Genomic DNA, 16019 nt, shown 5'->3' with positions numbered 1-16019 from the left:
TATGGGGGTGCAAACTGTTGAAATCTTTACTTAATGCATACTAAACTGATCTTCTGTAAAAAAAAAAAAAAAAAAGAAAAAAAGAAAAAAAAAAGAAAAAATTATCCATTCCCAACTTGACTCTCACTGGGATTAAACATGACAATAGGTCTGATCTGATTTCATCATCATTTAAAAAATCATCTATCATTTTTCACTTTATGTTTCTGTGTGGGAGCAAACGGTTGAAATCTTTACTTAATGTATACTAAGCTGATCTTCTGTATATTAAGATAATCGAAAATGAATCTTGATGTGAATGGAAGGGAAGAGGGAGTGGGAAAGGGGAGGGTTGCAGGTGGGAGGGACGGTATGTGGGGGAAGCCATTGTAATCCATAAGTCGTACTTTGGAAATTTATATTCATTAAATAAAAGTTAAAAAAAAAAAAGTTAGAGTGAGAGGTAATAGAAATCTTCCATTCCCTGGCTCACTCCCCAGATGGCCACAACACCCAGGGCTGGGCCAGACCAAAGCCAGGAACAGAGTTTCACCCAGGTCTCCCATGTTGGTGGCAGGGGCCCAAGCACCTGGGCATTCTTTCACTGCTTTTCCCAGGCCATGAGGAGGGAGCTGGATGGGAAGTGGAGCAGATTGACTCAAACCAGTGACCATATGGGATGCCAGTGTCTCAGGCAGTGGCTTTTCTATTATAATTAATGGCTTAACAGACAAGATGGGAATATCTATATTGGTATAGTGAGAATATCAAAATGTTAGTGGGGTGTTACTAGGATTTTGGACTCATAGATAACTTCTGGTTGATTTTTATTTCCAGATCTATTTTTAATACACTACCTTCATAAAAAGTATGTAAATATTTTAAAACTTAAAAACTATACAGACTTTGCTTTAGCTCTTGGCATGTCATTCCATTTGCTCAACTACTGGTCTCCTATCTCATTCAAAGTCATACTTGAGGGGCTGGTGCTATGGCGCAGCGGGTTAAAAACCTGGCCTGAAGTGCCAGCATCCCATATGGGCACCGGTTCTAGTCCCGGCTGCTCCTCTTCTGATTCAACTCTCTACTATGGCCTGGGAAAAGTGTCCTTGGGACTCTGCACCCACGTGGGAAACCTGGAAGAAGCTCCTGGCTCCTGGCTTCGGACAGGCGCAGTTCTGGCTGTTGCGGCCATCTGGGGAGTGAACCAGCGAATGCAAGACCTGTCTGTCTCAACCTAACTCTGTCATTCAAATAAATAAATATTAAGAAAAAAAAAAAAGTCATACTTAAAGCAATGGCAAGCTAACTAGTTCTTCCACTTTCACCCCATTTATCTTTCTGACCTCACCACCATGTCTCCCCATTAACTGGGCTCCAACCAACACTAGCCTCTTTTGAGATTCCCATTTTTTGTTTGGTTCTTGTTTTTCATTTTTCCCTCATTGCCTTGCTGTCTCTTGAACAAATGAAACACTGCCCCCAATCTTCTAGGCTGTTCCCATGCCTGGAACATCCTTCCACCACTCATGGCTTGCTTTGTTACACTCTTTCCTGAAATTTCATTTTCTCAGTGAAACCCTACCCTACCAGCCTATCCAAATTGCATTATCTTTCCTTCTTGAAATTTGTGTTCTCTCTCCTGATTTCTAAACAGTCACCACCATGACATGTTTTTTGAAATGTTTCCAATTTATTGCTGGTTTTCCACTAAGCAATAAATATAAATCCCAAAGAGTGCCTGATCCAGAGTGTTATTACTTAACATGTTCATTGATGAGTTTGCACACACTTTCACTTATTTTTTAAGATTTATTTATTTGAAAGTCAAGTTACACAGAGAGAGGAGAGGCAGAGAGAGATCTTCCACCCGCTGGTTCACTCCCCAGAGCTGTACTGATCCAAAGCCAGGAGCCAGGAGCCTCCTCTGGGTCTCCCATGTGGGTGTAGGGGCCCAAGGACCTGGGCCATCTTCCTCTTCCTTCCCATGCCACAGTAGAGAGCTGAATCAGAAGAGGAACAGCCAGGACTCAAACAAGTGCCCACATGAGATGCCGGCACCACAGGCGGTGGCCTTACCCACTATGCCACAGCGTCAGACCCTCATTTACTTTCAAAGCATATCTCTTTGAAAGCTGCATTTTGAGATATGAAGTGCCAAGCAATACTGACCATTGACTGCTTCATTTCCAGCCATGGAAGAAGTCACACAGAATAAAACAAGTGCCTCGGAGAAGCACACTGGGGGGTCAGGTGGATGGAGGTCATGAGTGATGTCATGATGGTCTCAGCCAGGGATACTTGAGGGGAATGCTCCAAGAGAAATGTGAGGCATGCAGCAGACTTAGCAGTTTAGTACCAAATTCTGAGTCCCAGGCTAATGACTCTAGAGGAAGGATGGGAATAAAACTACCTCACAGGCAAGAGAAAAACTACTCATCTACAAATACTTTTAATACCAATGCTGAGTTACTGCTGGAATCTAAAATTCATGTGTGGTGTAGGGAAGGCAAAGTAACAAAGTAACAGATGGCAGAGGTTGAGAGAGGCCAAATCATGGAAGGCCATGCTAATTTTATTAACTTATATAGTGCATAAAGTAAGTCTAGAATTTGAAATTACAAAGTTTTCTACAAATCAATAAGAAAATACAAATAACCTATATTAATCAGGACAGAAACCCAATTCAATTATCTTAAACAAGAAAGGGACTTTATTGGCTCACAAAACTTTAAAGTCCAGAGGTAGGGCAGGCTTTAGGCACAGCTGGATCGAGGGCCTCCAGAATAAAATGACATCAGAACTTATTCTTTTTCCACTTCTGCTAGCCTCCGAGTTTCTCAGACTGATTCTCTCCACCTGGTCCAAATTCAGGCTTCCATGGTCCTTGGGATCTCCAGACAGCCTTCTTTCCAGTAGTTCCAGAAGTTCTGTTGAGGGCTCTCCTTAGCCTGGCTAAAGTCCCATGCCCATTCTGCAATTGCTGTGGCTTGGAAGCTGTGGGACTCAGGAGGCAAGGCCTGGTCATGTGCTCACCTAAGCCACAGGGAATGGGTTCCCCACAATAAATAAGGATTCTGTTTCCAGAAGATGGGGAAAGAGATGCTGAACAACAAGAAACAACAGATACCCATACATAACCTAAACAGAAAAGCAAGTAAAGGGTACAACACTCCATGGTAAAACTACAGATGGCCATAAACATGGATATAACCCCAACCTCACCATTATCAAGTAAATGCAAAATAAGGAAGGTTTCTTTTTTCTTTTTTGCCCAACAGACAGAGACTACCAAGTGTAGGTAAAACTATATGGGGAAATAAGCACTTTCCACACAGTGAAAATAAGTTATAAAGGCCTTTGGTAAGGCGAAAATGGGTCTACCAGGAAGCAAACCCCAGGACTCCAACCTACAGATTCACACATTGAACAAAGATCCCATTCAAGATGTTTACACTGGCAGTGTAAGAGCAAGAGGAAAAAGGGAGGGGGAACACTTAAATAATGGCACTTTCATCCTATTCAACCACCAAAGAAATTTAAAGACCTCAGTACCTGTCCCTCCCCCTAAAAGAACAAGCTGCAGGACAACTCATGTATTTATTTATGTAAAAATCACTTATAAGTTATACTTATTAATATAGAAATGCATGGAAAAGGAACTAGATGGACATATACTAAACTGTGGGAAATGGAATACAATTAGAAGCACTAGGGAAGTCTCTTTGCTCTTATGTATCAACCAACTTAAGTTTCATGCAACAAAAAGGTAGTCATTCTCATTCTGTAATTTAAATAAAATGGCAAAAACAACTCACAACAAGGAATGCAAATAATAAGATATGAAAATGAGATAAATTTTCCAAGATTAGCAAACATTTTTAAGGATTCAGCCTTGGTGAGGACCATGGGCAAACAGGCACTCTTAACATCTATGGAGTTGTAAATTGTTAGTCTTTTTGGTAGTATTTCTCAAATGTCAAATGTACATTCTTTGACCTAATAAATCCATTTCTAGCTATATATCCTACAGAAATACTCACACAGGTAACAAAATATGTGCATAGGGCTGTTAACTATATTTTTATCCATAAAAATCCTAATTATCCACCAATATACAGTTGCTTAAAGTATATTCATACAATGGAATAATACACAGCTATGAAAAACAATGTGTATCATTGTGTGGAGGGGAGGCAAATGCCAGTGCAGTACTTATAAAATGGGGATGATGGCTGAGGATTAAGAGTGAATCCACGGTAAAAACACTTCAAACAGTGCCTGTACACAGCAACCAAGAGTTGGCTAGTAATATATTTTTGTTTAAGTATATATATGCTTAATCTGGAAGAACTAAAGACTTTTTCATTTATTTCTGTAAAAAATTCAAATGACCATATCTGATAGTTTTACATTTGTTAACCACAAAAGGACATATTTACTGAACAAAGTTTAACAGCCATCACTCATGGCATAGTTAAAAAAATGAAACAAAGCAAAAACAAAACCACCTCTGGAGTCCACAGAACTACATTTGAGTTTTACCTCTAACTGGCCAAATGCAAGTCACATGATCTGTCAATCTTGCTTCCCAGTCTATAAATTCTAAGATAGGTATAGTTGTCTAATCCTATCCCTGACATGTATTCTATTTCAATACATGTAGCCCTTCCCTCAATTTACAAAAATGTGACACACTGCTAAGTGACCAAATGCCAACAGGGTTTTAATGTGGAGAGCCTAAATAAAAAAAAAAAAAAAAATTGAGTAGCCACCAGCAAAATGCTCAGTGGCTAGTAGGCAGGTATCAGCAGCCTGCACACCCAAACATAACTGCTCACCTGAAAGCCAAACAAGGGCCCTAATTGTGCCACTGCTTGGCAACTGCCACATTACCACTCCATCAGAACTTGGCATTCCCCAAAATTACTGGTTATCTCTATAGGTACAAATAACCATCTGGATGAAATTAAAAAAATCACTAAGCAATTATTTTTTAAATCAATTTTTATAGTGAGGATCCAGCCTAACCAGAGATGTAACTACACAGCCCATCACTTCCTTTTCCTATGTACCACCATCCCAGTTTTGGAGGGAGGGGGCTCTAGTCCCTTTTCCCCAGAGCCTTGCCTAAGCCTCAGAATCCTTTCTGAACAATGTACAGCCATCAGAGCTGGAAAGACAAAAACAGTTTTGCCAGTTTTAATACTTTCTTTATGCTCTCACGTTACCAAATGTCTTTGGCATTTATGACAAATCCATCATAGGGAAGCTTCCTTGTACAGCAGACAGACAGAAGATTTTAAAAGGCATGAAATCCCAGCCAGAGGGTGCTCCCTTCTTACCCACTTGGATAAAAGAATTCTGTCATCCCAGCAGTCTTCCAAATATGCCACCTCAAAACCTACTTGGAAAGAAGTCAGTCATAAATAAATAATCAACTCAAGATCATTTTATCTTAGAGCAGAGGAGTTTATAGCTTTATTGGACATTGACTTGTTTCCTCTCAGCCACGAAGAGAAAAAGACCCAAACAAAAGTCCCTACATTTCTTGTATAACTTAAAATACATTATATCATACTACATATTTATACTTCAATAAATCTTAATCTATAAAGCACATTTCGTATAATTATCAGAAAATCTATAAACAAGCTCCATTCTGCCTCATATCTCCATCAACTGGCCTTGAGTTTATTACTATGCTTTTTAATAGGCTCATGCAACTCTCACCTTCCATTTTTAAATTTGATCCAAGTACCAGATATATCCAGAATCTCTGGAACTATGTAATATTTGTATTCACATGGATCATTCTCCACACAATGAAGCCCATCATATATATATAAAAAAAAAAGCCTTTTCTCATATTCTATATTTCAATTTCCAGAGTTTTCCACTAAACAGTAGAACCACAGTACTTGGGATTATCAGCCAAGGAGTAAATAATCCTACTACTACAATGTATTACTTTAATACATTTTTTTAAATGTTAAGACTGAAAATTTTTTAAAAAATTGATCAATTCTGGTAGTTAATAAACTAGCTGTTAATAGTCTAGTTGTTTATTTCTTAAACAGACACAGTCCATTCAACTTAACATATATGTAACAACTCCAATGCTACTTGAGATTGGTTAGTTTAAGATTTACAAATCTCCAAACTATTTTAAGAGAATTATCTTGGGCTCACCTCTGAAATACGTGGGAGAGCTGGCGGCTAGCTCTTAAGTAGAGTCCTACCCCAATACAACACCCTGGTGAGAGCACACTGGCTCTGGAAATCAGAGGTGACCTCCCCGAGGAATGTTCAGACATGGGGAAGGGGCTAACTCACACCCAACAACTTTGTACCAAACCCCGTAACAATTTACAGTGGAAGAAACACCTACCTACCTAAGTAGGATTACAGTACCTAGCACAGTGCCTCGTCTGTAGACAATGTGTAATAAATGCAGGGCTGCTTCTTTAGCCTGGTGTGCAACTCTGTTATACCAAAGAAATAAAAATAGCAAACCTGATTGTTAGTTGCCCACTTGTCAGGGAATTTTATCCTTAACAAAGATGAAGGCAAAACAGCCCAAAGAGACCATTACCTTTATGTTCATATTTGCCCTTCAACACTGCATTTATTACAAATTCTTCCCAAGTGTTGTATTTTCTACCTTTATAGTTTTACAATTATTTATCGTTTAGACTATCTACCTTTCAGTAATACCTAGAACAACACTTATATTCATTAATTAGATGTTTCCAAATTACAGACACGATGAGTAGTTCGAGTTTCCTACAGGTGAATGACTGCATTTAGATAAACTTATCAAAGTATTTGCATTATCTTCCCCAATCTAGATGTCCCATTCACTTTTGATGTTTTATCAACATCACTTCTTACCTGAGATCTTAAGGCTCATTTTACTTTGAAGTTTTTAGTCATCTTTTATCTTCTATTTTCTTAAATGCATATTCGAATTAGGTAAAAAGAAACAGAAAGGCAAATTCTTAAAAGATATCTTAAAAGTTTAAGATGGTTTTCAGATTTCATAAATTCCTCTATGTTGCCTTTTAATGTAGAAGGGAATGTATTCTTACAAAGAACATTTCAATGATCAACACAATCTGTCTAAAAAAGGAAACTTTTAAGAAAGGGACAAAGAACCAGGCAGTTCATTATTTGGAAATAGAAAATATAAACATCACATGGAAAATTTAGGTATTAATACCTGAATTAGTCTGAAATTTTCAGTTTCTAGGCAGGTATGACACCATTTCATTCAAGATAAAATAATAATGGTGAGTAAATATATTTTTACATTTCCAAGTGGATTTTCTGACAGTCAATAGGGAAAAAACTATTATGTAATATTTCATGTTTTAAATTTTGTCTTCATTTCTGAAGAAAAAGACCTGAGTGCTGATTTTTTTTTTTTAATTTCTCAAACTTTCACAACATTCAGAAGTTTTTCTGCATTGTGTCTTCTCTGATGTCTAAAAAGATTTGAGCTTTGACTATATGATTTCCCACACTGAACACATTCATACGGTTTCTCCCCAGTATGGATTCTCTGATGATTAATAAGCCCAGAATTCTGGCTAAAGGCTTTCCCGCATTCAAGACATTTGTAAGGTTTTTCTCCAGTATGGACTCTCTGGTGTTGCACAAGGATGGAGCTTCTGCTGAAGGCTTTCCCACACTCAACACATCCGTAAGGTTTCTCCCCACTGTGGATTCTTTGATGAAGAATGAGGGCTGAGCCCTGACTGAAATGTTTTCCACATTCATCACATATATGCTGTTTCTTCCGAGAGGGATTTCTCTTTCTTTCAAACCTGCCCTTGGGGAAACAAGTTTCTCCGTATTTAAAAATCTGAGGAACACCTATATTCAGAGTGCCAGGAACTTCCTGAGATTCTGCTGCCGAAGGGATCTCCTGCTTTGGAGCCAGTGCTCCATTTTCAGTCCTAGCATCATCATCTGAAATAGACAGAAAATGTAAATATCATTCATATCCTATTTTAGGGCGAAAGAAAGAAAAGCTTTTTTTTTAATGAACTAAAAGTATGTTAGGAACACCTATAAATGCACTCTGAAAATTGGTGTTCAGGTTGCCTACTATCAAAACAGAAAAAAATGAAATGACTAATTATGAGGTTAGATAATAGCATAATGATGTAAAAGTTGTAGATATAACTTAAGCAAATAGGTTGTAAATGGCAGTCAGAAAACAAAGGACAAACAGATGGTGGATGCTAAGATGGTGAGGTAGAATAGTGATATTGTTAGGCCTGGATCAAACTTTGTTAAGAAAAAATTAGGAAACTGTTATAACGTTCTTGCGCTTTGATAAAAGGAGAAATCACTGATGTAAACAGCAAAACAGAAAAAAGCTATTTCTAAAATGAGTAAAATAAGGTAAGTCACAGCAAAGATTAGATTAAAAGCAGAACATGGGCATCCTGACCAGAAAAGAGCTAAAGACAAGCTTGGGGCCTCCTTTGTTAACTCAAGACACGACATTTCAAAACATCCTGAATAAGTAAAAGGTTTTCTATAGGGGCTGGCACTGTGGTATAGTGGGTAGAGTCACTGCCTGCAGCACCCATACGGGTAACAGTTCAAGTTCACTGCTGCTCCACTTCCAATCCAGCTCCTCACAAATGTGCCTGGAAATGCAGCAGAGGATGGCTCAAATCTTTCAGCCCCTGCACCCACGTGGGAGACCCAGAGGAAGCTCCTGGCTCCTGGCTTCGGATCAGCCCAGCCCCACTTATCATAGCCATCTGGGGAGTAAACCAACGGATAGAAACTCTCTATATCTCTCCCTCTCTAACTCGGCCTTTCAAATAAATAAATCCTTTTAAAAAAAATTTAGAAGTCAACTTTATAAAAAAAAAAAAAAAAAGGTTTTCTATAGAAGCATCCGCTCTGTTTGAAATATATCATGGTACTGAGAAAAATTTTTATTTCTAAGTCTCACTGAGAAACACCCAGTAAAAAAAACCCTGAATTACCAACATGAGGTACCCCCACCCACATGAAAGAAGAGGTAAGAGGAAGTCTCGTTTAACAATTTCCTGGGGGCTGGTGCTGTGGCGTAGTGGGTAAAGCCACCGCCTGCAGTGCTGGCATCCCATATGGGCGCTGGTCAAGCCTCAGCTGCTCCTCTTCCCAACCAGCTCTCTGCTGTGGTCTAGAAAGCAGTGGAGGAGGGCCCAAGTCCTTGGGCCCCTGCGCCCACATGGGAGACCCGGAGGAAGCTCCTGACTCCTGGCTTCGGATCAGCGCAGCTCCAGCTGTTGCGGCCAATTGGGGAGTGAACCAGTGAATGCAGGACCTCTCTCTCTCTCTCTCTCTGCCTCTCCTTCTCTCTTTATGAAACTCTGAATTTCAAATAAATAAATCTTTAAAAGAAAATTTCCTAAAACCTCAAGACTTAAAGAACAGACATAGAGGGTAAGCAGCAGCATTTAGAAAAGTGGTAAAGAGTAAATGAGTAACAAAAGAATAGTTAGGGAAGAAACCTAACAGAGCCCAAAGGGTTAGAGGGGGTTTGTGAAGCCTGGAAACTTGAAGAACAGATATGAGTGTGAAGGTTAAGGGGGGACAAATGGCACACTTTTCCAAAGGGTTGAAAAAGATTAGACTGCTGAAGTGAGGCTTATAAAAAAAGTTCATTGTAAAACTCAGAGGACAAGTTTTCTACCAATAAAATGCTACTTCAAACACCAAGGACAGGGGCTGGCACTATGGCATAGTGGGTAAAGCTGCTGCCTGCAGAGCTGGCATCCCATATGGGCACCAGTTCAAGTCTTGGCTGCTCCACTTCCAATCCCACTCTCTGTTATGGCCTGGGAAAGCAGTGGAAGATGGCTCAGGTCCTTGGGCCCTTGCACCTGCGTGTGAGACCCAGAAGAAGCTCCTGGCTCCTGGCTTCAGATCAACCCAGCTCCAGCCACTGTGGCCATCTGGGGAGTGAACCAGTGGATGGAAGACCTCTCTCTGCCCCTGTCTCTCTGTAACTCTTTAAAATAAATAAATCTTAAAAAAAAAAAAATACCAAGGACAGTGGTTCTCAAACTTTATTTCACAGAATAATATTCCATGAAACATTTGAAACCGCAGATTCTGAGCAGCCTTTAGCCCCACCCTTGATTTTCTGATTAGCTAGCACTGTCCCTTCAGATGAAAAGAAAACCTACTCAGACCTCAATCTGTGGCATACTAACATCACCTCTACCTACCTGAAGCAGTGACTCCCCAAGCAGACTCAACAAATTTCATTTAAATTCACACAAATATGAAAAAGAAATGGGTAAGGTTTAGAAGTATACTGGGTTGTATCAGTGTTCACACAGTATATGGTATTCAGTTGCTAATGTATTGGGAATGAATGATTTGAGTGAGTTATTACAATTATGAGCTTTTAAATTTTTTCTGTGCTTCCCATATTACAGCAGAGGAGTCTATTTTGTATAAATACTTAGAAAGCGTGAAAAATTTACCCCAAATATCATTTACATAAAAGAAGTTTCTTGTAAAAATAAATAACTGGGGCCAGTGCTGTGGCACAGTGGGTTAAGCTGCCACCTGCAACACCAGCATTACATATCAGAAAACCAGCTGGAGTTTCAGCTGCTATGCTTCTGATCCAGATCCCCACTAGTCTCCTAGGAAAGAAAGAGAAGATGGCCAGAGTATGTGGCGCCCTGGCACCCACATGGGAGACCCAGATGGAACTCCAGTTTCCCAGTTTCAGCCTAGCTCAGCCCTGCCCTGGCCATTGCAGCCATTTAAGAAGTGATCAGTAGATAGATTTCTTTCTCTGTCTCTCCCTCTTTCTTTGTCATTCTGCCTTTCAAATAAATAAATATTTTTTTTAAAAAAGTAGAATGTTGAAGAAAAAACAGAAAGACTTCCATGATACACAACAAACAAAAAGAAATCAGAAGAGGCTGCAACTCAGCTTTTGTTAACGGCAGGATCAGGGACAATAATTAAAGTAAAAAACATAAAACAGAAGACAAATAAGCATTATATAAAAAGTAAATAAAGGAAACTGGTCAATAGGTGAGTCCCTGCTCAAAATAAGGCAGATGCTAGCCTGGCACGCCCAGGTCTTCAGTAAGAGCTTGGACAGTTAAGAAAAGGCTGAAGATGATAACGTCTACAAACAGGCAGGTCTAGGTTGAAAAGGAAGAAAAGGCTACTGATGTTAAAGTCTAGCAAATAAAACTGAAGGAAGCAAATTGATTATTACAGGAAAGAATCAAGATCTTTCAAGTGTGTCTATGTCTAGGGAATTAGGTCAAGAATAGTCCTCCCGCACACAGCACCAGAGATAGCACTGGCCAAAAGGTTCACACTCTACAGTCCACAGTCCTCACCACAGTGCCGTAGGGAATGGAGCTCCCAGGATGCCCACTTGAGCTGGTTCTCCACAGCATCAAGCTCAGAACTTGGTAACCCTTGAGCCTCTTCTTGAGACACTATCTCTTCTACAAGCACTTCCCGCTTTCGCCGACGAAGAGAAACCTGGAAACGGTGAGACTTGGTTCAGTTGAGAAGGAATTTTGATAGGAATCAGAACAAAACACACGTAAGACAAACTATACAAAACATATGCAGGTAATTTTAAGTTTGTGGGAAAAGGGGTGGGCATGTGGCCCAGCAGTTAAGCTGCCCGTGTCCCACATCTGAGTACCTGTCGTGAGTCCTTGACCTAGTTCAAGGCCCAGCTCTGCTCTCAATTTCAGCTTCCTGCTAATGTGCACCCTGAGAGACAGCAGGTGATGGCTCAAGTAGTTAGGACCCTGCCACTCACATGGGAGACCTGAATTAGTGCCAGGCTCCCAATTTTGGCCTTGCCTCTGCACCACAGTGCCAGCCCTGGGAAAAATAGAATTAGAAGGCAAGTTTATTTTGGTGCAAAACTCTCTGAAATCAAAACTGTTTTTTCACAACATACAATTTTCTTTGTTTTTTAAAGATTTATTTATTTATTTGAAAGGCAGAATTACAGAGAGGCAGAGACAGAGACCTTCTATCCACTGGCTCATTCCCCAAATGGCCACAACAGCCAGAGCTGGGCTAATCTGAAGCTAGGAGCTTCTTCTGGGTCTCCAAAGCGGGTACAGGGTCCCAAATACCTGGGCTATCTTCTATTGCTTTCCCAGGGCACATCAGAGAGCTGGATCGGAAATAGAGTGGCCAGGTCTTGAACTGGAGCCCATACGGTTTGCCAGTACTACAGGTGGTGGCTTTACCTGCTGCACCACAGTGCCAGTCCCCATAATATACAATTTTCATGAGCTTTTTGAAGACTCCTCATATGCAGACTGCAAAACTGCTTTGCACCAAAATAAACTTATTTTTATAATTTCATTTCCCATTTTTGAAAGACCCTCATTCACTGTAGAGGCGTAAATGGCAAAACAGCACAAATAACAAGGAGCAGCAAGGGGAGGAAAAAAACATAAACATAATTTGAATTTAGTTGTGAAGAATTAGCAGAATTTAGCAGATTCACCTACTACTAAGACAGCACTTCTAACCCAGCAAAGTGGCGTAAGGCTCACCGGCTGTCCGGGGTCATCAAGTTCACTCTCCAAATCCTCCAGCACGGCCACTGCCTCCTCCCCATTCTCTGGATGATGCTCTCGAACCCATGTCTGCAGCTCCTTGGGAAGGATAGCAACAAACTGCTCCAGCACTACCAACTCCAATATCTGTTCTTTTGTGTGGGTCTCTGGCCTGAGCCACAGACGGCAAAGTTCCCGGAGCTGGCTCACAGCTTCGCGTGGCCCTGGTGAATCCTGGTATCCAAACTGCCTGAACCGCTGTCGGAAAACCTCCGGGTCAGGGAGATGATTCCAGGGGATACTGGATCCCTCTTCACCATCGGGATCCTCCTCCAGCTTCACTCGCAGAATTTTCTCCTCTTCCTCTGCATTTGGGATGATAAGTATGGAATCTTCTTCCACTGACTGTGCTGACATTCTGATTTATGATACTTCTGAAGACAATCAAGGCAGGATAGATGCCTCAGGAAAAGACTCCCTTTTCTTCACAGGCACTCCTGAAGCACAAGAAAAAAAGATAAATAAAAGACCGAATATTCTAACAATTTGGACTTATGAATAAAGTAAAAGATGTTTGTTCTTTTACTGGGATTAAAATTCAATCAGTAACTTATACCAGAAATTTGCAAACTACAGATCATGGCCAAATCCAGCCTGCTGTCTGTTATTGTACAATGTTCGTACCAAGAATACTTTTCACATTTTTATACCGCTTTCCTAGTTTTAAAATATTTCACAGCATATGCAAATGATATGCAAATAAAAAGCCTGTGTCCATAAACAATTTTACTGGTTCACAGTTCACAGTGTAATAGCAGAATTGGCAGAACTAAGTAATTTCAACAGAAAGGACCACAGGCCTGAAAACCCTAATAGTTAATACTATCTGGCTCTGTAGAGAAAAAGTTAGCCAACTGCAGTCTACAAATTCTACAAGCCCTACTTCAATAACTAAATGAACTGAAGTAAAGGAGCAGGCATTTAGCACACTATTTAAGACACCTACGTCTCCTATTGGACAGTCTGGGTTGGATCGTCAGCTCCTTACTCCAGCTTCCTACAAGTGCAGACCCTGGAAGCAGCAGTGACGGCTCCAGTAATGGGGTTCCTGTCACCCACCTGGGAGACCGGGCTGGGGTTCCCAGCTCCAGCTTAGGTCCAAGCCCAGCTGCTGCGGGCATCTGGGGTGGGAACTGGTGGATGGAAGCTCTGTTTCTCAACCTCTCAAATTTTTTTAAAAAAATAAAACACAGTAAAGGCTCTTACCCAGGTTCCCCCCTTGCTCTTTTTACCTCCTGACTGAGCCTAAGGCTTCCTCCTGTGATCCCCACCACCACATGCCTGCTCTACTTCAAAACTTGAGTGCCAAACTCTCTTTTAAGAAAAGAAAGGGAGTGGTGGGAGTTCAAGTAAGAACAAGTAAAAACGTCAGTGTTTTCTAAATGCACTTAACCCTGAACCCTTTATCTGCAAGTCAGGACTGGGGTTCCGACACACTTAGGTCACCACAAAGTTAGCACCACTTGTTTTTGAAAAAGTGTTCCTATCTTTCAGAACTTCTTTGACTTAAAATATATATGAGAAAATATTCGCTTGCTCAGTAACAGATCACAGCATTTTTAAATCAAATTAATATTGAACAATATCCCACCCAATATAAAAATACTACTCACCGCACCATAGATAGATTTAAATTTATAAAGACAGGCATTAAGCACAGCAAATTCTATTAAGAAAAGGCATTTTCATAACCACCTTAACTTCTTGTAGTAGCCGGGAATCTTGTCTTTAGGCTTATGTGTAGAAAGTTTGTGCAATTTCTAACCCTTAGTATTTGCGAAGTCCTGTCAGTGCCATTGTTCCATTGTTTACATTAGGAATGTACCGCGCAGCTACTCTAAGTATTTACTGAGGATCCCAGAAACTGAAAAAAAACATTAACTTAAACGAATTTTATTGTAACTCCATCAAGATGAATACTAGGAATCAACGAAGACCTTATCAGGCGACCCACAAAGATATAACTAAATACTCTGGAGGGTGGTGGCCTTAGAAATGGCATCCGGCCCAGAGGCTCCTATTCCAGGCCCCTATCATATCAATGACCCAAACATTTCTATATATGAAAGAAATGTCTTTTCCTTTTGTTTTACGACTCTGTTAGCGGGACGTGGAAGGGAATGCCGGGAGCGCAGCCTCACAGTCCCGGCAATGCTGGGCGGGCCGCCTGGTCGCCAAGTGACCTCCCCAGCCCCGCCCCCACGTCCTCCAGCCCCTCTGGGCACCCACGGCGGCGGATCTCGGAAGACCACACACAGGCCACCGTGTGACCACAGCCTCGGAGCTACTGCACTTCCGCCCGCGGCCGGTAGGACTGCAACTCCCGACAGCGCCCGCGCAAGACCCGCCCTGTCCCCACCTCCGCCCGAAACGGCTCCCAGAACCCTCCGCGAGAGGCCAGGGCCTCAAATAGAACAAAACCGGCCGGTGGGGGAGGGGGAAAAAGGAGGGTCGCGGAGGACACAGGGGACGGAGGGCTCTCCGCGACTGTCGGAGACCTGCGGAGGCTTCCAGGCTACCCCTTGCTGCCCGCTAACTCCCGGGCTCAGAGACCACGGCCGTTCCTCCGCACCTCCCAGGAAGCTGCGGCAAGGTCCCCGCCAGGCTTCCTCGCGGGCGGCTGCGAAGAGGTCCGCAGACCCTGGCCCAGCGTTCCCCTCCCCCTCACACCCGTCCCCCAACTCCGGCGCAAACCTCTGGCTCAGGAACCGCAGCAGCTTCGCTGTCCACAGCAGACGCAGAAACGCCGCACACAAGCCGTTTCCCAGAAACCCCCGGCGCAAACTGCTTCCGGTCTGCGGGCCCGTGGAGGCGGAGACAGGCAAAGCCCCGCGTTGCCATGGAGACGAGCCCCTGGCGGGGGCGGGGCGGGTCTGGATGACAATGAGCGCTTTGAGGCTGTGCTTGGCCTGGTGCCTCTGCCTGAACTGCCTGGCGTTCTCTTGTTCCGCTTAGAAGAAAAGGGAGAACTGTACCATTAAGGTCGTCCTTAGTGGCACGGAGCCTTTCACATGCATTAGCTCATGTGGTGTGCACAGTAATCCTCTGAAAGAAGTAATAGAAGCTGTTAGGTATGAAAGGTGCCAGGTACTGGCCCTGTGATTTATATGTACCGTGGTGTTCATTTTTCACAATAACCCTAATGCAGGTACTTTAATTATGCGCATTCACAACCGAAATCATTGAGGCGCAAGTAAATAACTTGCCAGGGGGGCCGGCGCTGTGGCGCAGGGGGCGAAAGCCCTAGCCTGAAGGGCAGGCATCTCATAAGGGCGCAAGTTCGAGTCCGGCTGCTCCACTTGTGACCCTGCTCTCTACTATGGCTTGGGAAGGCTGTTAAAGATGGCCCAAATTCTTGGGCCCTTGCACCCACATGGGAGACCCGGAGGAAGCTCCTGGCTC

The 16019-nt window shown here is 42.1% G+C and overlaps 1 protein-coding gene across 2 annotated transcripts; it reads right to left on the bottom strand.

Moving 5' to 3' along the window:
* Positions 1-2518: 2518 nt before the first annotated feature.
* Positions 2519-15461, bottom strand: ZNF24 (zinc finger protein 24). 2 transcript variants are annotated; one of them, XR_011379360.2, is made up of 5 exons: positions 15312-15461; positions 12555-13054; positions 11364-11511; positions 6874-7953; positions 2519-5383 (listed from the first exon to the last, which is right to left on the bottom strand). XR_011379360.2 is itself a non-coding variant. In XM_008261205.5 (4 exons), the coding sequence occupies exons 2-4, from the start codon at positions 12972-12974 to the stop codon at positions 7415-7417; spliced, it is 1107 nt and encodes a 368-aa protein (XP_008259427.3). In that variant the 5' UTR covers positions 12975-13054; positions 15312-15461; the 3' UTR covers positions 2519-7414. The 2 variants fall into 2 exon arrangements, 1 of the variants encoding a protein (XP_008259427.3); XM_008261205.5 differs by having other exon boundaries at positions 2519-7953.
* Positions 15462-16019: the final 558 nt, after the last annotated feature.

This window comes from Oryctolagus cuniculus, chromosome 10, assembly GCF_051225735.1.
Source record: "Oryctolagus cuniculus isolate XC-2025 breed Fujian yellow rabbit chromosome 10, ASM5122573v1, whole genome shotgun sequence".
In the NCBI taxonomy this organism is placed as follows: Eukaryota; Metazoa; Chordata; class Mammalia; order Lagomorpha; family Leporidae; genus Oryctolagus; species Oryctolagus cuniculus.
This window is presented reverse-complemented; position numbering and strand designations above follow the sequence as displayed.